This window comes from Gossypium hirsutum, chromosome A12 (assembly GCF_007990345.1).
Source record: "Gossypium hirsutum isolate 1008001.06 chromosome A12, Gossypium_hirsutum_v2.1, whole genome shotgun sequence".
In the NCBI taxonomy this organism is placed as follows: Eukaryota; Viridiplantae; Streptophyta; class Magnoliopsida; order Malvales; family Malvaceae; genus Gossypium; species Gossypium hirsutum.
The window spans coordinates 43,811,373-43,835,134 of record NC_053435.1 but is presented as its reverse complement, the minus strand read 5'-3'; the positions used below and the strand labels follow the sequence as shown (position 1 = coordinate 43,835,134).

General features: G+C 33.0%; 2 protein-coding genes and 1 long non-coding RNA gene across 4 annotated transcripts; 2 read left to right on the top strand and 1 right to left on the bottom strand.

Moving 5' to 3' along the window:
- Positions 1-7,538: 7,538 nt before the first annotated feature.
- On the bottom strand, positions 7,539-13,021 carry LOC107925826 (uncharacterized). 2 transcript variants are annotated; one of them, XR_005906589.1, is made up of 5 exons: positions 12,290-13,021; positions 8,839-11,824; positions 8,663-8,729; positions 8,223-8,545; positions 7,539-7,671 (listed from the first exon to the last, which is right to left on the bottom strand). It is a non-coding gene; the product is annotated as an uncharacterized lncRNA (long non-coding RNA). The 2 variants fall into 2 exon arrangements; XR_001692066.2 differs by having other exon boundaries at positions 7,539-8,545; positions 12,290-13,016.
- Positions 13,022-18,188: 5,167 nt separating this feature from the next.
- LOC107921766 (uncharacterized) lies at positions 18,189-19,568 on the top strand. Its single transcript, XM_016851590.1, has 4 exons — positions 18,189-18,323; positions 18,438-18,914; positions 19,035-19,237; positions 19,319-19,568. Exons 1-4 carry the CDS (start codon positions 18,189-18,191, stop codon positions 19,566-19,568), a joined length of 1,065 nt encoding a protein of 354 aa, XP_016707079.1.
- A 15-nt stretch (positions 19,569-19,583) lies between these two features.
- Positions 19,584-20,063, top strand: LOC107921768 (uncharacterized). The gene has a single exon (XM_016851604.1). The coding sequence runs from the start codon at positions 19,584-19,586 to the stop codon at positions 20,061-20,063; it is 480 nt and encodes a 159-aa protein (XP_016707093.1).
- Positions 20,064-23,762: the final 3,699 nt, after the last annotated feature.

Genomic DNA, 23,762 nt, shown 5'->3' with positions numbered 1-23,762 from the left:
CGAATTCCCTTTGTCAACCTCATCCGAGACATTTTTCACTTGTTACCATCAAATATGCATTTCTATGATATTTCATGCTAATAATAAATGCAATCATCATGCATTCATAAATCATTCAATTATGCATATTAGGGATTTACTTTAAGTTATCCGAACTTACCTAGTATTCTTTTCGGAGTTGTGTTTCGATTATTTTGAAACCTTACGTTTACCTCGATCGACCTCTGGAATTTGTTCCTCAGGGTCTATAAAAACAAAATTTAACTCATTAATACACTACATTATACATTTCAAGTTTAATATCTACCTCCGATCCAAATAACCATTTTACCCCTAACTTCTCATATTTTTACGATTTAGTCCCTAGGCTCGTATAATGAAACACATGCACTTTCTATCTTACCCAAGCCTAACCGAACACTTTTCCTTCTTATGGTAGCCCAAATTCTCCATTATTTTCTCCTTTCTACCACACATTTAACTCTTTTGCAAACTAGTCCCTATAAGGGTTTTTCATGAAAATTACCTAGGAAAAGATGTTTAACAGAAATTCAACTTTCATATTCCTCCATAATCCATCAAAATACAAGCAACTCATGCATGGGTAAATTTTTAAACATGAACCCTAGCATGAAATATGGGTAGAAATGGAGAGAGCAAATTACCGGGATTTCAAAAATACAAAGAGTATGAAAAACGGGGCTTGGGAGCTCTTACTATTGAGCTTGAAATGTTTGAAAACCATAGCTATGGTGACAAGAGAATTTCAGCAGCTATGGGGGAGAAGATGGCTAATTTTGGCTTGATTTTTCTTATTTTATTTCTTTAAAAAGCCAAATGACCAAAATGTCTTCATGCCCTTTCTTTAAAATTTCATCCATGCAAGCCCATTTTTGTCCAAAAACTTAGAATTTGGGCAAATTACTCTCCAAGAACTTCTAATTCATAACCCAAAGCAATTTCATACAAATTTCTTCTAGAATTCAAGTTTTTCAATTTATTCAATTTAGTCCATAATTTCCAATTGAACACCTTACTCAAAGAATTTCTTCATGAAACTTTAACACATGCATATACTCATATTCTAGGCCTCATAATAATCATCAAGTAAATATCTTGATGTCATATTTGTGGTCCCGAAACCACCATTCCGACTAGGCCCTATTTCAGGATGTTACAATTTCAATATAAAAACAAAATCCTAGTCTAACTAGGAGAGGGAGGGGCTGCAAGCCTAGTTAAATATACTAGGTTTGTTGTCCCCCATGTATTAGCATTAGGAGCTTTTGGGTCTCTCCTGTATCAAGTCTAATTATAAATGCTTCATAGACTTTTAACCCAACACTTTATAATTTAATCCAACCCAATATATTTTTTTTTCTATTTTTCAAAATAAATATCATAAATTAATTTAAATTAATTATTTTTATAATTAAATAATTTTCTCAACCCGGTTTTAATTCCGTTAAAATCATGATGACTTTACTGTAAAAGAATCTATGATAAAATATATTTAATATTTTTGCATTCAAAGATTCACTATGACCAATTAATTTAATTCTATTTTTGAACTTCAATTAATTATTCTAAAAACCATAAATTAATTTTCCAAGTCATTTCCATTTAGTGAGAAAACCATATTCATTTTTGAATGTTTCTCATTTCTCTAACTTTACCATTTCTGTTCATTTGATTCAACATGCAATTCATTTCCGGTTTCAAGGAGCTAGTGTAGGGATTGATTTAACATATGTGATTTGTGCTCAAATGGTTTATAATTAAGTTCCAGTTTTTCACATATTAATTATAAACTCATTTAGTAACGAATCCATATAATATCGTGATTGAGCTCTCCCTAATGACATACAATTATGAAAGCAACTCGATCAGTGCTTGTCCAATGACATTATCTTAAGTGTGTTACCATCATAAGATATCTATAATCTCTTTGGGATAAATTCGTTCTCCTAATATGATCCTATTTTATCTCATGATAACCATTACATCTCCTTCATGAATAGTCAATTACTATCAAATAGTAATCAAGTCATTCAAGGCAAAGACCAACGACTCGTGGCCACGTTTACTTTTTATCTATCATGTAATGCCAATGAGAGGATATTAGTTACCTATATCTCGTCTATGAATTCCACTATTGTGAATGTCGCTACATACTGCAGAGCTTTCGATTCCTTATCTATTTGAACTTAGACTTTTACTTACATCAAAGTATAAGAGTCACATAGACATAGTCCATCATCAATATAATATTAAGGTATGTCTCACTATGAACATCACAAGTGAATAAATCTATAAACAAATTTGGGATCTATTCTCCTTGGGCTTAGTCCGATGTATTGTCAGTACAATTAGTCACATCTATGTTTATATTTTTTGGGAGTCATCTACTTCTATGCCCGAGATAAGACATCTACCCAATTGGACTTGATAGCTGACATATTAATCTTTCAATTAGTTTGTTAATTTCTGATTAGACAATGACACTTTTAGGTTCGCCTCTTAATATAAGTTATTTTTTCGTATTATGATTCGACCGCTTAGTATTAGTTAAATATTAGACAACCAGTGAACTAATATTAGCTTTACATGCAAAAACTACGTGAAGACAATATACAAAAATATAATATAATTCATGAATAATTTTATTAATCAATCTATTTGAAAAAATTATAAGTATATATAGACAAAAATATTAGACTCAGACACTAAATGCAACAAGTATTGCTTTTGCCTTCATCGTGGTTGGTTAAAATTACCCAGATGAGTCTCTCTGGTTCTTATGTGTACGGCATTTGGCCTGACTTGTTCGATTTTCGTTTCCTTTTTTTGAGATACAACCCTTTGTACCAGCTGTTGTGACTTTTGGTTCTTTGCCCTGCTTGTTAGTTTTAGGATTATATCTTCCTTTTTTTTCTTCAACGGAATTTCATGTTATCCCAAATAAAAATAAAATGAATTTATCAGTTTCTTAGTAAAATTAATATAACTAAAAATTCACTTATCATTTTTTAATTCACTTGTAAAATTAAATATATATATATATATATTATAATAATAAAAAAGAACTCATGCTTCCCTTGCTGTTTTGATATTATTGATACCTTTACTTTATTTTCTTTTTTTTTTAATTAATTTGCCTCCAATTATCAGTTTTAGTTGAATGGATTTGTTTATTTTGTGATTAATTCTTTTTCTTGTCATTTTGTTCAAAAACATCTCTTTGCTTCGCTTACCGACTTTAATGGATTTGATGGTAACATCTCATCTCTATGAGATGTATAATTATTTTCATTTCAAACCTATATATCGTTAAATAATATGATTCAAACTTTGCAAAAAATACTAGAAATTCAAATGGAAGAATATTGAATTTAATTAACATCACTATGATATCACATCATCTTGAAACCAAATTGATTACATACTTTACTGTATTTAATTTGGTTGAAATAGAATCAAATTTGCAATTTTTTAGATGAATATGTTTATTTCATTTCGTATAAGGAAATTTGAATCTTTTAACATATTTTCATAAGCTAATTCCTTTATAGTGAAGTTCCTATACATTTATAATACATCTGAGATTCAAATCATCTTTAATTTTTTTAAAATTTTTAAATTAAAAAATATTAATATTAATAATTGAGGTTTAAAGTGTATCTTTAATAAAATTTACAAATGTATTTACTTAATAAAATGTGATTGATATATTTTTTTATATAAAATTTAAACATTTTATTGAAATAATATCTTAACTAAAATTTTTTTTATTTCATTTAGAAAGAAAATTCATTATACTAAATTTGAGATGAGAGGTCGTCATAGATAACTAATTTAGTAAAGACTGTACTTATTATAGATAAAAAACTATTATGGAATGTAAAAATAAAACATAAAACATATATTCTGCAACAAAGTGGATGATTATAATAAAATGTATTATAAAAGGTGATTGTTAAAAAGAGAATTGATCATATATATATATATAAAATTTAAAGTTCGACTCATGTAATATTTAAACATTTAAATTTCCAATGATGCTTTGGTTTAATAGCAAGATTGAAGTCATAAAAATTTTGATGTTTCACGCCCGAGTCTCATACCCTGTAAATCATGTGCGATTAAAAAAAAATTAACAAAATTACATTATCATGTGTAGATTCTATGTATTCACTATAATAAATTTATCAATTATTAATAATTTTTTTAAGTGACACTTAAAATAATGTCACATAATATATTTAATCATCATGATATATCTTATAGAACAATTTCAAAAACAATTATATTTGTTAGACCACAACAATACAAGCTCAAGCACTAAAACTACAAATCAACTCAATCAAATTGGGGTAAGGAACAAATGCCTTCTACAGTCTCTTAGCCCCGCAAGCACATGACATCCTCCCAACTTCTCTCTTATTTGCTCACTTAATTATTAATTTTTTTATTTGATCACTTAACTTTTTGAAATTAAATAATTTAATCTCTCTCATTAACTCAATAACAGAAATTTAACATGAACTTTTTTTATTGGTTTAATAACAATTTTAACCCTTTATTATCTACAAATTTTATCAATTTGATCCTAAATCTAAAAAAAAATAAATTTCAACTTCTTTTCACTACTTTTAGCAATTGGGAACTCTCACCGGAGAGCTCATAATCGAAGGATTCGATATCATTTTCATTAACAGTAACACTCATCTCATCCATGGCCATTTTAACACTATCTTGAAGCTCCAAAGTAGTCAAATTATTGGGTTCAATAGTTAAAACATTATAAACATCCCTAAAAGCTAAATCCAATCTATTTAAAGCCTCATAACACCTAGCTCTTTTCAACAAAGCTTTGCTATCTCTAGGAGAAACCCCTAGAGCCAAAGTACATTCAGCAATTGCCCGTGGGTGCTCGCCGAGACCCATTTGCATGTAGCAAGCAACCATGTTGCTACGTAAATAGGCAGCATCGGTGTGGTTCATGGGGAGGAGGTTAAGGGCTTTTTCATGCTTCAACATCACGCCCTTGTGGTCACATTTCTGGAAGAGGCTGTTACCTTCCTCTTTGAGCTCTTGGGGCATGTTTATCAATGGCTTTCGATGTCCGATTGACGACGATGGTGGCGGCTTTGTTTTGCTTGTTGGCTTCCACGACTTTCAGGATCGCTTCTTGAATCTTATTCTTCCCTATTAGTTCCCCCATTATCGGATTAACAAGGAAAGACAATCCAAAAACTAAGGTATCAATATTAATAACAATTTTAAGGAACTTAACGCTAATCTCGAAGGGAATAAAAGAAGGGAATATTGGGGGCTTCGTTGTTTTTTTAATAAATATTTTTCAATTTTTAGAACATATGTTTTTATTTTTTAGCACTCAATAACAATATTTTTAGATTTTAAAATCATTTTAAAAATTCTTAATTAAAAAATATAATAATTTTTTAAATTTATGATCAAATTAATAGAATGTGTAAATATTGCACGGCTAAATTTATTATTAAGCTAATAAAAATGTTCATATTAGACTTTTATTACAAAGTTAACAATAACAAAAAGAGACTAAATCATTTAATTTCAAAAAATAAAATATTCCTAAATTTTTGCATTAGCTCAAATTTCATATATAAGTAACTAAATCAAAAACTAAATAATTTGATGATCAAAATAAAAACAAGTGATTAATTAATTGACTATTCTTGTTATTTACCCATATATATAACTTTTTACTAAAATTTGGAAGTGTTGGCAATCCAACAAAGTAATAAATAAATAAAATTTAGGACTGAGAATTTAAAGTTGTTGCTAAAAGTTAAAAGTTTTTTATCCTTAAAACGAAATTGCTAGCACTTAATGTATATAATTTTAATGCAATTATATTTGAAGATTTCTTTAACCTCACCTTTTAAGAGTAACACACATTTAAAAGTACATGGATCTATATAACTTAACTCAATTATCTTTCTACTTAACTGAATCGTGAGCTGTACAGTAGAATATAACATAAGGATTTTTAGAAATAGATAAACTTTAGTTGATTGAGTTTTAGCTTGATTGGCATAAGTATCGTTGTCAATGCAGGAGAATGTGGATTTGAGTGCATTGAAGTGCATTATCCTCCTATTTATGGATTGAAGTGGGACTATAGATAGTTCTAGACATTATATAAAAAAATATAATCAAAACTTATAATGAAATTATTAAAAAAATAGATAAACTTTAATAACAGTTCAGTGTGTATTGTTTCTTATTCCTTCAAACACCTATTTATAGGATTTAAGGCCATTGATGAATTTGCATCATATACCATGAATATATATTTCATCTTTACTGTGTATATTGATTAAATCAGGATTAAACTGTAAAAATATATTTTATTCAACTAAACTCAAATCACAAATTACTAAGATAAATTTGTATTCTGAATTTAAAAATTGTTTCATCAAAAATTTCTTTAAAAATAGTTTCTCATTCACTTCCAATTAATTTTAAACACACTAAAATTTCACATTAAATCACTTATATATGAAATAAAATGTTTAACCGTGTTTAATTTGCGATATTGAAGAGGTCATAGAAATATCAAAATTTGGGCAAATGTATAAATGAAGGAATATTTTTTAGGTTATCTAAAAAGTAACTAAGTGTTTAAGTATAACTTAACCAAAATCTTTTTTTTTTCACCAAAAAAAATCTTTTTATTTAAGATATACATAAAAACATGAATCTAAAAAAAATTAAAGTGATGAGAATATTTTTATTTTTTATTATACTACTAAATTAATATTAAAAATAATTAGAATTTAGTTTAGAATTATTAGTTAAAAAAGTTGTGAAAATATTTTAATATAGAGTTATTACTTGGATAGAATTCTAAGTATAAATATAGAAAAATATGATAATTATAATTTAATTTATAATTTTAGTTAAAATTTGACATAAAAAAGTTGTGTTAATGTTATTGTTTTTTAAAAATTGTGTTTATTGATGTAAAATAGAATTATTACTTGAATAGAACTCTAAGCATCTTAATTATCACTTAATTAATATTAAAATTATATATAAATTAAAATTTAATTTTAGTTTTATAAATGTCAATAATTAGACATATTCAATCAAGTAGCATCTAATACCCTAAACCTGACCTAGACGTTACGGTCGGATTATGAAAGTTACATCAATACATAAAATATTTTCCGTTTATTTTCGTGAAAACTCATATTCAAATCGAGAGTAAATAAAATCAATTCATTTATTGAAAAACATAATTATTCAGAAATCTGTGAGAGAGCGCGTTTCGGAGAAATCTTGTCTTATTAATTATTCTTAAACAAACACCTATGCTTAAATTACTTGGTATTGCAAAACAGCATATACATTTAATTTCAAAACTTTTGGAGCGGAAAAATACTTTGGAGTCCTTAATTTTGAAAATCATAATATTTCAACCGTTATGTCATCTTTGTTAGAAATTCCAATTGAAATATTATGCTTGCTAATAAAAAAAAGACCGAAAATAAATGTCCCAAACACAATTTAAAAAGAGTCCAAAAGTCCATGAAATCCATAATAAATTCAAAACATACTTTAAATTTAAAGTGTCTGAACCGAGCTCCGGAAACATTACCAAATCCTAAGTCTGAGGATCACCTGAAAGGCATCAAAACAAACGAGTGAGCTAGAAGCCCAGTGTGTGACTTGGCCCACATACAAAATTTTACTTATAACATGCAATTATGTAATTATCAGAACAATATTTCATATATTCAGAAACATATATCATATCAGAGAAAATCATATCCTCATCTGCTACACACTATCTCCGTGCAACCAATCACACCAATTAGGACTACGTGAGTCCATCCATCCAGTCACACTAGTACGTAGTGGTATGCCACTCATAAAGATGCAGCTAAGTTGCAAGACAGATGTTGCGGTTTAGCCGCCAAAATTGCAGTAATACTGCCAGGATACACTTCCTCCATCACAAATCAAAATCCACCCCAATGCACATGCATAATCAAATAAACATATATTCAAATCACACGTAATGTATGGCATGCATACCTAAACATATTTTTTTACAGATCATTTCATGTCATATATCTTATACATAATTAATCCTACTTATCATGTTTCTAAGCATATTAACATGTAACATACCGAACTTAGCATATTAACACATAATATACAGAACTTACTCTGTTATAGATGTACAAAATACACATGGATCCACTTTTAGAGTATCTTAATCGGGCCTTCAAATTGACCAACAAGGGCCCACACGGCCAAACAAGTCAGCCTGTGGCCCACATGGCCTACCTATTCAAACCGTGTAATTACACATGCCTGTGTGCTCCATACGGCCTGGTACATGGCCAACCACATGTATGTATAGTGCACACAGCCTGTTACACGGCTAGCCACACTGTTGAGTTTTCAGGTTTTTTCGAGTTCTAGTTGAGTTTTCGAGTTCATACATGATGATAGTTCTGATCAACCACACAATAGTGCACTTCGAAACCTACATATGATATCAAATTGCATTGATTAACAAATACAACTCAACCCAAAATTTCACTTAAATACACCCCCTTTTCCAAAAGAAAATAGTCCCTAAAACCAACATACGAGCCCTTACCCCAAAGAAATATCCGTTCAAGGAACTTAATTTGCTGGAGGTTCGTCTAGCATCACACATTCCTCCCCTATCATAAAGCAAAACCATCAATCACAAAATCCGTAATGCATTAAAATGTATACTAAGTACAGAAACAACTAAAACCTTTATCACCGAAACAAAACAATAATACTTACACTCAATTAATTACGTTCAAAACTAATAACGCCGCGACACGCTTGTATGATTGATGGACAAAGAATTGGCAGCAAGAAGGACATGCAAAGAACAATAAAATTCAAGAAGAAAAGTAAAGAAGTAAGAAGGAAGGAAAAAGAAAAAGAAACGTGACAAGGAGTAGTGGACGGTTTGGGAATGAGAGAAATTAGGGGAACTTTACCATATATATTTTTAAAAATAATAATAATAACATGACATTCTAATAATATCCTAACTCGCCATATTTTTGTTAGAATTCAGATTGAACTTAACTTCTAACAAATAGTAAGAAACAAAAAGTATTTCACATTTGCGCACACCAAGATTCGAACACAAGACCTAAAGGTAAGCTGAAGCCTTACCACTGAATCAGTAGGCTCATTCTTATCAATAAATCATGAAATCAAAAAATAAGCCTTAAGGCCCAAGTCTGATATAACTCTAAAATTAATAGAAAATTTTCAAAACAAGGGAATCAAACTCAGGACCTAAAGTAGACATTCAAGGCAGTCAACCACCAAACCAAATTAAATGATTTAACATAATTTAACAATTTAAACTTAAAAAAATTGAGGTGTTACAACTCTCCCCTCTTGACTAAAAAAGATAGGGATACTGCTGACGAATCAAGTCCTCAGGCAACCGTGGCCTCTTCTGAACCATGTTTTTGCCATAGAACCTCAAATAATAGAATGATCTTTCTCCTCAAGACTTCAACCTTACAACCCAAAATCTGTATCGGTTCTTCCTCAAAGGAAAAATTCAGCCTTAACTAAATCTCTTCCACTGGAATAACATGGGAAGGATCAGAAAATAACATCTCAACATAGACATGTGAAAGACATAATGGATGCGGTCTAACTTCGGAGGTAGCTCTAATTAATAAGCAATCGACCCTACACGTCTCAAAATTCGATACAGGCTAATAAACCTAGGGCTTAACTTGCCCTTGCAACCAAATCTGAAAACCTTTTTCAGCAGAAAAAACTTAAGGAAAACATGATCCGTCTTCTTAAACTCAATATCGTTTCTCTTAAGGTCCACATAAGACTTTTTTTCTATCCGAAGCGGCCTTAAGTCGATCTCAAATCAAACAAACTTAATCTTCAGTCTTGATAACTAACTTAGGACCTAACACCTTCCTATCACCCAATTCGGTCCAACAAAGTGGAATGCGACACTTATGACCATCTAAGGCTTTATAAGGAGTCATCCGAATGCTAGACTAGAAATTATTATTATAAGCGAATTCAACTAGCAGCAGAAACTCCTCCCAACTACCCAGGAAGTTAATAACACAACTCCAAAGCATATCCTCTAAATTTTGAATTACCCTCTCAGATTGACCATCAGTCTACGGATGAAATGCTATAGTGAAGTCCAATCGAGTACCCAGAGCCTCATATAATTTCTTCTAGAATCGAAAAGTGAATCAAAGATCTCGATATGAAATAATTGATACCGGAATCCCGTGAAGCCTAACTATCTCAGAAATGTAAAGCTTCGCCAACTTCTACAAAGAATAACCGATCCTGATCGGAATAAAATGAGTAGACTTAAGTTAACCAATCCATAATAAATCAAACAGAATCCTTTTTAGAGGTGTTAAGGGCAACCCACTAATGAAGTCCATAGTTACCCGTTCTCATTTCCACAATGGAATCTTAACAAGTTGAAGTAAACCAGAAAGAAGTTGGTGGTCATCCTTAACCTGTTGGTACATCAGACAATGTGATACGAAATCAATTACCTCACGTTTCAACCCAGGGTACCAATACAACTCTCGGAGGTCAGGGTACATCTTATTACCATCGAGATGCATAACATAGGGCTATTATGCGCTTTCTGTAAAATGGATTATCTCAAATACACATCATTCAGCACACAAATCCAACCTCAAAAACATAAACTACTGTTACTACTAAACCCGAAATCCAAAGTCTTACCCTTATCAATCTGCTGAACTTGACTGATCAAAGACTTATTCAGAAACTACTTATTCTTAATCTCATTCAACCAAGTTGGCTTAACTTGCAACTCGACTAAAATCCCACCATCATTAAACAAACTTAGGCGAGCAAACATCGCCCTCAACTTGAACATAGATATTCGACTAAGAGCATTGGCCACCACTTTGTCCTTATCAAGTTGATACTTTATTGTGCAATCTTAGTCCTTAAGCAACTCGATCCAACGACGCTACCTAATATTCAACTGCTTCTAAGTAAGGAGATACTTAAGGCTCTTGTGATCAATGTAGATAATACACCTTTCACCATATAGATAATGCCTTAAAATCTTGTGAGTAAAAAAAATTGCGGCAGGTTCGAGGTCATGCGTCGAATAATTGCCTCATGCTACTTAAGTTGTCTAGATGCGTACGCTACCACCTTACTCTCTTACATCATAATACAACCCAAATCAATATGAGACGCATCATTATACATGAAAAACTCTTCCCAAGATTCAGGTTGAATCAGAACGGGTGCCTAAGTTAAAACAAATTTAAGCTTCTCAAAGTTCGATTGCTGCTTATCAGCCCACACAAACGGAGCATTCTTACACAATAGCTTCGTTAAGGGAGCTGCTATAAGTGAGAACCCGTTGACAAACCTCTGATAATATCCTGCCAAACTAAGGAAACTCCGAAGCTTGGTCACATTTCTAGGCTGTTTGCAATCCAAAATAGCCATTATTTTCTTAAGGTCTGTAGTCAACCAATTTTTCCCAGGTCTTTATACATTCAATAGCTAGTCAAATAAACTTAAATAAAGTCCCAATAGTACATTTACAACCTTAAATAAACATTAACAAATAGCCCAAACATATACAAAGGCCCAAACTTGAAAGAACCCCAAAAGGGGAATCTCAGCAGCTGAAAGCACTAGAGGTTTCTGGAACACACTAGTGCTGCAATCACGGCTTTCATGAGCAAATTTTTTTCGTACAGCCGTTGCTCCATCCCTGCATTAGAATATATGAGAAGAAGGATAACAGAATTGACAGCAATGGAAATAGAATTTCATTTTTTATATATATTATTATTCTGTAAATCTAGGCTATAAAGAGCCTCATTCTGTACTCCAGATTTTTTACACAGAATATACTTTACACATACATTATACACGCATAGAAGAGAGAAAAGCGATTTAGAATCAGTAGAGGTGATCTCATTTTTTCTCTCTTTCGATTTCTTTCGTTTTTTTATCTTCTCTTTTTTTCCCTATGTGTTTGCTCGTTTTTTATATAACTCAAGGCCAAGGAAAGCTCTAAGTTTGCCATGCAAATATAAGAGCAAGAGGTCACATAATAGTGGAACTCAATTTATTTTACAAATCTGTTTTCATTTTTTAAAAAAAAAATAAAGAAAGATAACTTGAGATCTGAAAACTTCATTCAAACAAGGAAGAAGGAAGGGAAAATACTCACCAAGCTCTTCAATAGGTGGTCGAGTATTTATAGCAGGAGTCGGGAGTGGTTTCGCGTGCTGCTGGACACTAGATCTGATGGTGATTCAGCCGCCTGTGGAAAAACCTTAGCAAAAAATGTGTTCTAATTTTAAAAATGAATGAAAGTGTTTTGGTTCTGGAAAATAAAAGGGTAAATGAAGGCCAAAGGGTTTTCTTCATTACGGCGCTGTTTCCTTGCGCAATGACTCGTGCGTCAGCTCGTTTTGGTAGGCCGGGTATGCGCCTGATTGGGGCAATGGGGAAAATTGCGCGTCTGATCCTTTACCTTTGCGCGCACTTTCAATTTTCCCTTGATTCACCTATTCTGTTCCTTTGCGCCTGGAATGGTATTTTTACACAGCAGGTCCCTCCTCTTTGCGCTGCATCAAGATCTGCTCCCCTTTTGCGCCTAAATAGCTTTATTCTCTGTTTTTTAAATTGTTCATCAGATTTGTATATTTTGGCATTCTAATCCTTATTTCCATACAATGTTTTAAGATTGGGAATAATTTCAAATATGGTTCTTGTGAAATTAAATGCGTCACATATGAGTCTTTATTTCTTTTTTTTCATAGTTTATTTATTTATGCTATTTGTCCTTTTTAGTTTGTTTTGATTTCCATTAAGTAATTTGCAAGATTTGTGTTATAATTTTAAATTAGATTTTTATTTGCCTGTACATGTTGAATTACTTTGTTGATAGGTTTATTCTTTTTCTTTCTGGTCATTTATATTATTTGTAATGTATATGTTAATTGTGTTATTTGTATTGTTGGTTAATTATTTGTTGTAATTTGGGGTACTTGAATTTCCATATGATTGTACACTATTTTATGTAATGTTTTTATGTGTTATTATACATGTATATACTTCATAATAATTAGTTTTATTCCATGAACATTATAAATATTAAATTATTATACATATATTTAACTATTTTTGGTCTACATGATATATATGTATTTGTTTTCTAAAACGAAATCACGTGTTCTATAATTAAATTTTAATTATACATATACAAAAATTATTAGTATATATAATTTAAATACATTTTTGAACATTGGTATTTTTATACATATAGTTTTTTAGATTTATTCACATATATTTCTTATTCAAAAGGAAAATCTCACATATTTTGTATCATTTAAATTATTAATAAACATATATTTTGTATTTATATTTAATTTGTATCTATTATTAAAGTTTTGATATCTTTATATATATATAGATTTTAAGAAACTTGTAATTAATTATTTTTTATTATGTATATAATTTATAATAAAATTAGGTTAATCATTATAATTCATATTTTAATTAAAAGTTATTTTGGCATATAATTATTTCTAGCACTTTTACACATATATGGCATATTTTAATTTATTTTTACTATGGTATGTGTTATTATTTTCATATAACTTTGTGTAAATATTTTTCTACGTATATATATCTTCTTTTAAAATTATTTACATGTATAATATTTTTAAGAACTCTTTTAAATCATATAATTTATTGTATTTCATATTGTCATTATGTTTTTTCATATACATATATATTTTGTTACTTATATAATTCATATATTTACTTCATTTTTTTTACATCATTAATTTTATTTTTTTTATACTCAATACTTATTTGTATATAAAGGTTTCATAAACTTACTTTGTATATTATTTTATCATATATTGTTATACCTACCTATTTAATATTTTATTTAAATTATCTTGTGAATTATTATTTTTTTGAATAAATTTGTGTTTTAAAGATTTTATGCATGATCTGATTTGAACTTTGAAATTTATAATAACTATTTCAATAAATATATATCCCAAGCTTTATGCAAACGTGTCAACTTATATATGTTTTATTTTGTTTCATACATAGTTTTGTACATCATTTTATTTTGCGTATTGATTATGTATAATATTTTTATATTGATTATTCATTATCTATGATTAAAGATTTTTTTTACATTATACTTAGAATGGTTGTTAGATAAGGTTTATTGTATTATTGGGTATATTGTTTCATATGTTTTTTTACAATGCATTAAATGTTTCAGCAATTTTAGAATGAGTAAACATGTTTTTAAACGAATATCTAAATTTTTTTTTGTTATTCAAAATTTTGAAATAAGGCAATATCTATTGTTTGGGGAATTTGGAAAAGTCGTGCTCAATCGTACTGGGTATGACTTTCCCGGAGAACCAAATATTTAGATAACCCCTTTTATAATTTTTAATTTTTCAAAAGTCGAAAATTGATCGCATCTTAAAGGTATAAGAGATCATATCCAATCGTACTGGGTATGAAACCGCATATCTTTGGAACGAGAGATTTTTGATCATTAATTTGAGCTATTTAACATTTTTATATACTTCGGAAAATCTTTTCTTTTAAAATTTTCAAGGACAGCATCAAATCAATTTGGTACCAGTTTTTGGGCGTAATGAGGGTGCTAACCCTTCCTCATACGTAACCGACTCCCGAACCCGTTTTTTACCTAAACTAAATTTTTTTCATTAAATAAAGCATTTTAATAGGTGGTCCAATCACACCTAAGTCAAAAGATTGGTGGCGACTCCACACTCGTTTTTAAAGTCGATTCTCATTGTTTTCAAAATAAAAAAGGGGTTTTGACAGCTTGGCGACTCCACTGGGGACTAAACAAAGAGAGTCATGTAGCACCCCAAACCCGGCCCAGACGTTATGACCGGATCCGACATGCCACATCGAAGCGTTCAAAATATTTTATATTGTTGATCCAGAAAAACTTACTTAGTGTTTTAAAAGATAATTTCATTATAGGTTAAAGTGAATGGAAGCTGTGCACCAGGTAGGAAACCGGAAAAGAGGTGGTGAGTCCATCGGATTGCTAAAGTACCAAGCTCCCTTCGGATCCAATCCTAGACATGCATACCACCATTGCCACACCTTAACGTCATGGATATTTTTAGGAAACCGATTTGATTTAGTCATTTTTAGGAAAAGTGATTAATTTTGGAAAATACTTTCATTGCGGAAGCTTTGCTTGTTGTCGTGTTATTTTGAAATCAATTGTTGTTTTTGAAAACGCGCCCTAAAGCTATCCAATTTCAACATTTAAAATAAGTAATACCTATCTTAGTAATACATATTAAAACCATCAAAAATAATTAAGCGGCCTTATTACATTTAAAAACCCAAAACTTCAAACGTAAATAAAAGGATGTCCAGTTCACCAGAAGAAAATCAAACTTTCAGAACGGGTGGCCACTCCGAATTCCTTCACAACTCCAAGCCCACTATGGTTGGGGATTACCTGCGTGGATGAAAATAAAAGGGGTGAGTTTGGGGAAACTCAGTGTGTAAAATAACCCTAGGGGTATAATGGTAATTTTGCATACATAGGGGTATTCAAGTAATTTAACTATTCTTAAGGTTTTCATACATAACATAGCCATTTATGTACGATCGGAAACACTTACCGCGTTTTCTTACCAATTTGGGCCCGTTGGCCCATTATCCCCTTTTTGGCCCATTAAGCCCAAAAATATCGAAATGCACAGAATCGCGCACTCTGCAGTCTTATCACTTTAATTTACCATATACATCAAACTATTAATCTCATGAGCATTCACACACTCGCAAGATCTCAAAATACCAACTTTTCGGCATTTCGACTTTTCGGCTTGTGCCGATCTAGTCTATAAGGGGTGTTAGTTACACACCTGTTTGCGACGATATGCTGACAAGATCCACACACGAACCGCCTACAATTGGATTACTAACACATTAATCTAACTATTCAAATACAAACTACGTATTAACCCCTTACAATATTCGGCCAACCACACCTACAGATCATAGTAAGCTTATAAGAAATCAATAAGCAACTCATTAACAAATTTTTGTCAATGTTTACCACATAATCATAATTTCACTGCAAGTTGTCTTCCTGAGCAACAGTCACTAAATCATTTAAAACTGGAGCTACGAAACTCCAAATCAAGTGCCGTTAATTTTCCCTGAAAATAGACTCATATATATTCTATCCATAAAATTTTCAGAATTTTTGGTTTGTCCAATCAATACCAAATTTTTCTTAAAGTTTCCCATGTTTCACTGTTTGACTAATCTGACCACTCTTAATTACGAATCAAATTTCTCATTGTACAGAATTCAAAATATGTTCTCATTTATTTCATTTGAAACTATACTCATTAAGATTTAATTACATAATTTATTCACCTTCTAACTCATCTCTCACAGTTTATGGTGATTTTCCAAAGTCGCGTTACTGCTGCTGTCCCAAGCAGATTCATTACCAAATTCACTCTTTCACACATAACTTGCATGCATGTTATTTAAACATGTATATCACCAATCAATCATCACATATCTATGATTTTACTTAATAATAATCTTTATTTCATCATTTTAAAGCACAACATGTTAGCCGATTTTCCCCTTTAGCATCTAAGGCACATGCATGTTCATTTGTTTGGCTCAACTTCACCTATCTTCCATTTTTCATCAAAAGAACATGAAACAACAACCATTTCCTTCATTTTAATTCATGACCAAATGCTCACAACACAACCAAAAACCAAAATATGCTTCAAGAGTTAAGGTAGAATCAAGAAGAACTCATGAACATCAAGATAGAAGCAAACTACCATGAACTTACCTTCAATTTTCTTCCCCAAGTGACCAAACATTCAAGAGCTTTCTCCTCTCCTTTCTCTTCTCTAACTTTCGACTATGATGAACAAAGATGGACAAAACTTTGTTCTTTTCACCCCTTTTTCTTTTAATAAAATTTCATATTTCATCCATTTAATTCTTTAATACAAAAGACATGAAATGTCCATCATGGAACATTTACCTAAACCATTATCATGGAATGTTTACCTAACCCATTATCATGGAATATTTACCTAATCCATTATCATGGAACATTTACCTAACCCATTATCAATTTGTACCATGAATTATGGATATCAAGTGCTCATATTGTCTACAACAACATGATGGCTGGCCACTTCATGTAAAATGGGAGGTTTGTCATGCAAATCCTCCTATTTTGCACTCCTATTTATTTGGCCACTTCAATTTAGCCTATAGCATTTTCAAACATTTTCACATAGATTCTATTTCATAATTTTACCCCCTTTTTCTTATGGAACAAAAATTAACTAAAATTGCCGGGTTCTATCTTAAGCTTGGGCCTTCTAGAGGCCCACTAACATAATTAAACCTATGCCAACATTCACAGAATCCCCGAAAATTGGGGCATTACAAGTCAGGCCATAAAAACTGATTGTTTATTATCCTTTTAATTGAAAATTTGTTTTGAAAAAGTATATGATTCTTTTAATTGCATTTGCTTGTATGATGGTTGTGTTTCGAGTCTTGTCTAATAAATATGGCATTACATTGCATGACCGTTGTAGTTATAACTATTAAGTGGGAGTAAGAAACTATGCTTTCGTGAGGTTTTCACCTTCATATGGGCTAGTGGATTACTTCCGGGATACATCCGTACCTATGATTCTGTGAGATTTTCATCTCTGCATGGTCATAGGGAAATGTATTCCCCTGAACTAAACTCGATCTATATAAGCTTATAATGGGTGAGGATTGAGAAATCTGCTGGTTCGGGTATCTTTACTCTAGAACCGATCTTCATATTGTGAACCTTAAGAACTATCCTTAGGTAGAGCCGTGTTGAACCTTAGTTATTACCCGTTTGTGTGTTCTGATTATTTTTGTTGGTATACTTGTGTTTTATTGCGCATATTTGATACTAACTTGTGCTTTGTTTTGATTGTTTTTTGCATGACATTACATATTAAAAGAGGTGTTGGTTCGTATTCGATTGCCAAGTTAGAAATTTTAACATGGAGAATGAATTTCTTAGTAAAGTTGAGGATAATGCGGCCGTCCGTGCATGGTCAGAGAAGTTGCAAACTGAGAAAGGGGATAGCCTGATAGAAGGATATACATCAGAGTTGCAAAACTTTACCCACATCATTGTAACACAAAATGATTTGTAGGAGTTGAAGGATATATGGACTAGTTGGGATGAGGGCACTAAACAGTTGTTCTACCAGAGTTATGGTGATATACCGTACTTGCTTGATGTTAAGGTGGATAAGCGCTTGGTCCGAGGTATGGCTCAATTTTGGAATGCTACTTATAATTGTTTCACATTTGGAGAAGTAGATTTGGTTCCTACCTTAGAAGAATACACTACTTTGTTGAGGAGTCCAATGGCTCAAACCAGGAAAATTTATGCTAAGCTTACTAATAGTCAAACTTTTGCGAAGAGGTTGGTGAATATTTCGGGGATGAGTGAATCTTGGGTCACTGCTCGAATTCAACAGAAGGGGGATAGGAAGTGTATTCCTTGGGAAAATATGAGAGATCTGATTTTGACGCACCCAGATGAAAAGAAAAGGGTTAAAATTTTTGCCTTAAGCATCTATGGGTTGGTGATTTTTCCTAAGGCTTTAAGACATGTTGATGAAGTAGTAACTGATTTATTTGATCGTCTCGGGAAAGGAGTCACACCTGTACCTGCAATATTAGCCGAGACGTTTAGATCTTTGAGCATGTGCCGAAAGGTGGGGAAAGGTCGATTTATTGGCTGCACTTAGTTGTTATTGGTATGGTTTCACGGGTATTTTTGGAAAGTAGATAAGGTATCATATCGAGTTTTCTCTGAAGGTTATTCCTCGTTAAAGGAAGAGATAGCGATGCAAAGGAGAGATGATATTTTGGAAGAGAAATGGATGGAAATTCTCCAAAATCTTAAGAAAGATGATGTAGAGTGGAGGGCTTTTTGGATGGTTCCTGATGAAATCTTGTATCAATGTGGAGACTATAATTGGGTGCCATTATTAGGAATCTGGAGAGCTACTGGATATACTCCTTTACTTGCATTAAGGTAGTATAAGTCGAGGCAGTTCATACCTATGACGCACGGGTTGACTCAGTGTGAATTTCCATATAAGGGAGACCATTACAGGAAGAAGGTTCGAGAATTGTCTGATGCTTGGAGGCAAATGAACAGGATGAAAAGGCTGACTGTTGGCTCTATGGTAACACCCGAATATAATGGATGGTTTAGCAAAAGGGTCAATGACAATATTCCTAGACCAAGTTCGGAAAGTGCTCGGCCAACTGAGGAACGGTTACAAATTACCCCGTCGGAGTTGGAAATCATAAAGCAGGATTTTGAGAAGAAGAGTTCTGAGTTCAGGAAAAAGATTGAGTAGTTGGAAGAAGAAAAGATGCATTTGAAGTTGGAAGTGGAGATTCAAAAGTCAGAAGCAGAAAAGCTACAGAAAAGGAAAGGTAAAGTTGAGGAAGATTTGGAAAGTTTGAAAAGAGATTATAAGAAGCTGCGTTTATCAATGAGGACTGTTGGGTTAGGAAAGACTTCGGAACAATGGCGCCAAGAGGTTCGAGAAGAACGGGCTAAGGCAGATCAATGGGAAAAGAGGTTCCAGGAGGCTCAAGCTCGGAACGAAGCTTTGGAAAGAGGGCTGTCAGAGAGTAAGAATGAGAAGGATGAACTAAGAGCCAGAATGGTGGAACTTGAGAGATCTCTGTGTTTATACCGAAATCGTAATTCGGTGACCGAGTTGAAAGCAAGCTTAGGTAAGATCGAAGAGATGAAAGGGAAAATAGAAGAGTTAGAGACGGCTTTGCAGAGTTGTGAAATGAGGATTGAGTTCTTGGAGGCAAACGAGGAGCAATGGAAGAATTAGCTTCATCATTCTCAAGACCAGGTGAGAAACAGGGACTACATCATGGGAGAAGCTATAACGCAAATTCGAGAAGTAGCTGACTATTTGCAGTCCTTGGCAGTACAGGCAGACGTATTAAGTGTGAAGTACGAGCTGGAGTCAGACAGAGGACAGGAACTAGCTTCATTACTTAGGAGAATTAAAGCCTGAGTGTTAGGGCGAAGTCGTATTTGTAACTCAGTTTTATGTAAAGAGTTTTATTTTCTGGTGAAATTTTCTAAAAGGAATTGAATCAGAATTGATGCCTCCTTTACATTCATGCATTTGCATTACATCATTTGCATTAAAGATTATAATAAGATTCTAATTAATTAAAAATTATTTCAATAATCTAGAAACCAACCAAAATACACCAAATCCGCATCCCTACGGTACGAGGAAAAAGACTAAGTCAATGGGCAAAAGATTGGAAAGGTTAGAGCAAATACAAAAGGATATGTAAGAGCAAATGCAGTTACAGATGCAAGAACGACTGGATAAGATGCAGCAAGAGATGAAAGAACAAATGATGGAGACCCAAAGAGAGATGATGAGTCAGTTGTCCCAATTGCTGATGGGAAAAATGGATAAGGGAAAAGGTCCAATAGATAATATAGGAGAAAGTAATGAAGACCCCCAATATCCTCCTGGCTTCACTCCTGTTCATGTGCAGACACAACCAGAAATTAATTTGCAGAAGCCATCTGTTACAATCAGGCCTTAGCAGTTTCAAGCTGGGGTTTCGGTTCTAATGAATTTTCAAGTTGGTTCAGGTTATAATCCTGGTAATAACTCACATAATCCAATAGTCCCTGATTTGGATGAAGTTGCAAAAGAGGAAAGAGCAAAGGCAGAATCGCAAAGGCAGTTAGAAGAACGGTGCAAATGGCTGGAGGAAAAAGTCAGAGCAATGAAGGGTAGTGATAGACACCCTGGGATTGATGCAAAGGATCTAAGTTTGGTCCTAGACTTAATACTGCCATACAAGTTCAGAATGCCAGGATTCGAGAAATATAATGGAACAAGATGTCCTGAAGCTCATATCACCATGTTTTGTAGAAGGATGACAGGATATGTTCATAATGATCAATTGCTGATTCATTGCTTCCAACATAGCTTGGTGGGAGTAGATGCTAAGTGGTACAATCAATTGAATCGAAACAGAATTAGTTCATGGAGAAACTTAGCATAGGCATTCATGAAGCAATACAGTCATGTGATAGATATAATTCCTAATAGAATTACTCTGCAGAATATAGAGAAGAAGCCAAATGAAAGCTTTAAGCAGTATGCACAGAGGTGGAGGGAAATGGCTATTCAGGTTCAACCACCGTTATTAGAAAAAGAAACCACGATGCTCTTCATTAATACTTTAAAGGCCCCGTTTATAGCTCATATGCTAGGAAGTGCTACGAAAAGCTTTGCAGATGTGGTCATGACAGGAGAAATGATTGAAAATGCCATAAAAAATGGAAGGATAGACGCGGGAGAAAGTGCTAAAAGGTCTGTGCCACGGAAGAAAGAGAATGAGGTGAACAATATGAACATCGGATATTCGAAGTCTATCACTGTGAGTGAGCCAAAAGCAGCAGCTGCTGGTCAGGGTTCATCACGGCAAGAGTCAAGGACCAGACAGAATAATGAGAAGATTCAATTTACACCAATTCCTATGACATACAAAGAATTATATCAAAGTTTGTTCGATGCACATGTGGTGGCACCTTTTTACTTGAAGCCAATACAGCCTCCGTTCCCTAAATGGTATGATGCTAATGCCCAATGTGAGTATCACGCAGGAATTGTGGGTCATTCGATAGAAAATTGTACCACTTTTAAGAAGCTGGTTGAGAGATTTATCCAGATGGGTATTGTAAAATTTGATAATGCGCCCAGTACTGAAAATCTACTACCTAATCATGCGGATAGAGGGATAAATGTGATAGATAGAGGATTTGGAAAAAGGACCAAGAGGGATGTTTCGAAAGTAAAAACTCCTTTGAGATGAGTTTAGAAGGAGATGGCAAGAAGAGGATTGGTTATTTCAAAAACAGAAGGAAATGATAATGGGATAGAGAATTATTGTGAGTTCCATCATAAAGAAGGACATAGAATTCAGGAATGTGAAGAATTCAGAGCTGTAATTTAGAACCTAATGGACAGCAAAGAAATAGAGTTTTATGAGGAGATCAATAAGGAGGAATATATATGTGCGTCAGAGTCCACATCAAGTCCAAAAGTCAATTATCCTGTGGTTATTATCCCACGTCCTAAAAATGAAGCAGGAGTTCAAATGGCGCCGAAGATTATAATTCAGAAGCCCGTAGTTTTTTCTTACAAGGATAATAAGTAGGTCCCTTGGAACTATGAATGTAATGTGACTATTCCGAGAAAAGAGAATTCAGCTAGCCCGTCAAAGGAAGATCAAAATGTAGGGTCTCACACACACAGTGGAATGCGATATGATACCCGAACAGAATTGGTGAAAGAAAGAGAGATGCTGGTTGAGCAAAAGAAAGGAAAAGCAGTCGAACTTGATGTACCTGTTAATGAACCAGTGAAAGAAGAAGAAGCTAAAGAATTTTTAAAATTTCTGAAACATAGCGAGTACAGTGTAGTGGAACAGTTGCATAAACAGCCGGCCTGCATATCTATATTGGCTCTACTCCTGAGTTCAGAAGTGCATTAGAGTGCATTGATGAAGGTGCTAAATGAGACATATGTAACCAACGATATTTCTGTCAGCAAGCTGAATCGGTTGGTTAACAACATAAGTGCAGACAACTTTATCTTTTTCAATGATGACGAGATTCCGCTAGGAGGGATGGGATCTACTAAAGCTTTGCACATAACTACCAGGTGTAAAGGGTATACGCTGCCAGGGGTATTGGTAGATAATGGTTCCGCATTGAATGTATTACCTTTGTCCACACTGAACAAGTTACCTGTGGATAGTTCTCATATGAAAGGATGTCAGAACATAGTACGAGCATTTGATGGCACAGAGAGGAGAGTCATGGGGAGAATTGAGGTACCCTTGTTGATTGGACCAACCACGTATGATGTAGATTTTCTAGTAATGGATATTAAGCCCTTTTACAACTGCCTGTTGTGAAGGCCTTGGATACATTCTGCAGGGGCAGTACCTTCATCGTTACATCAAAAGCTGAAGCTGGTAACAGAAGGGCAGTTGGTAACGATAAACGCTGAACTAGATATTATTGCTGCCGTAAGCAGTGATGCGCCATATGTAGAAACAGATGAGGAAGCTATTGAGTGTTCCTTCCGGTCTTTGGAGTTTGTGAATGCAACATTTATTACTGAGGGAAGTAGAATTCTGGAACCAAAAATGTCCAAAACTATGATGATGGGTTTGCAGTTGACGGTAGGCCGAGGAGCTATGGCAGGAAAGGGGCTTGGAAGATGCCTTCAAGGAAGAATTACAATACCAATGTTGAAAGACAAAAAGGATCGCTTTGGATTGGGGTTCAAGCCAGATGCGAAGCAAAGGAAAAAGGAACTAGAAAGAAGACAAGAAAGAAGAAGAGCTCGAATGAATGGTAGGGAAATCAAGTGGGAGCCCATGATAATTCCTCATATCTCCAAGTCGTTTGTATCAGGAGGTATTATTTATCCCGAACAAGGGGTGCTGGAGAAAGAAAGCATGGAAGAAGCATTAGGAGA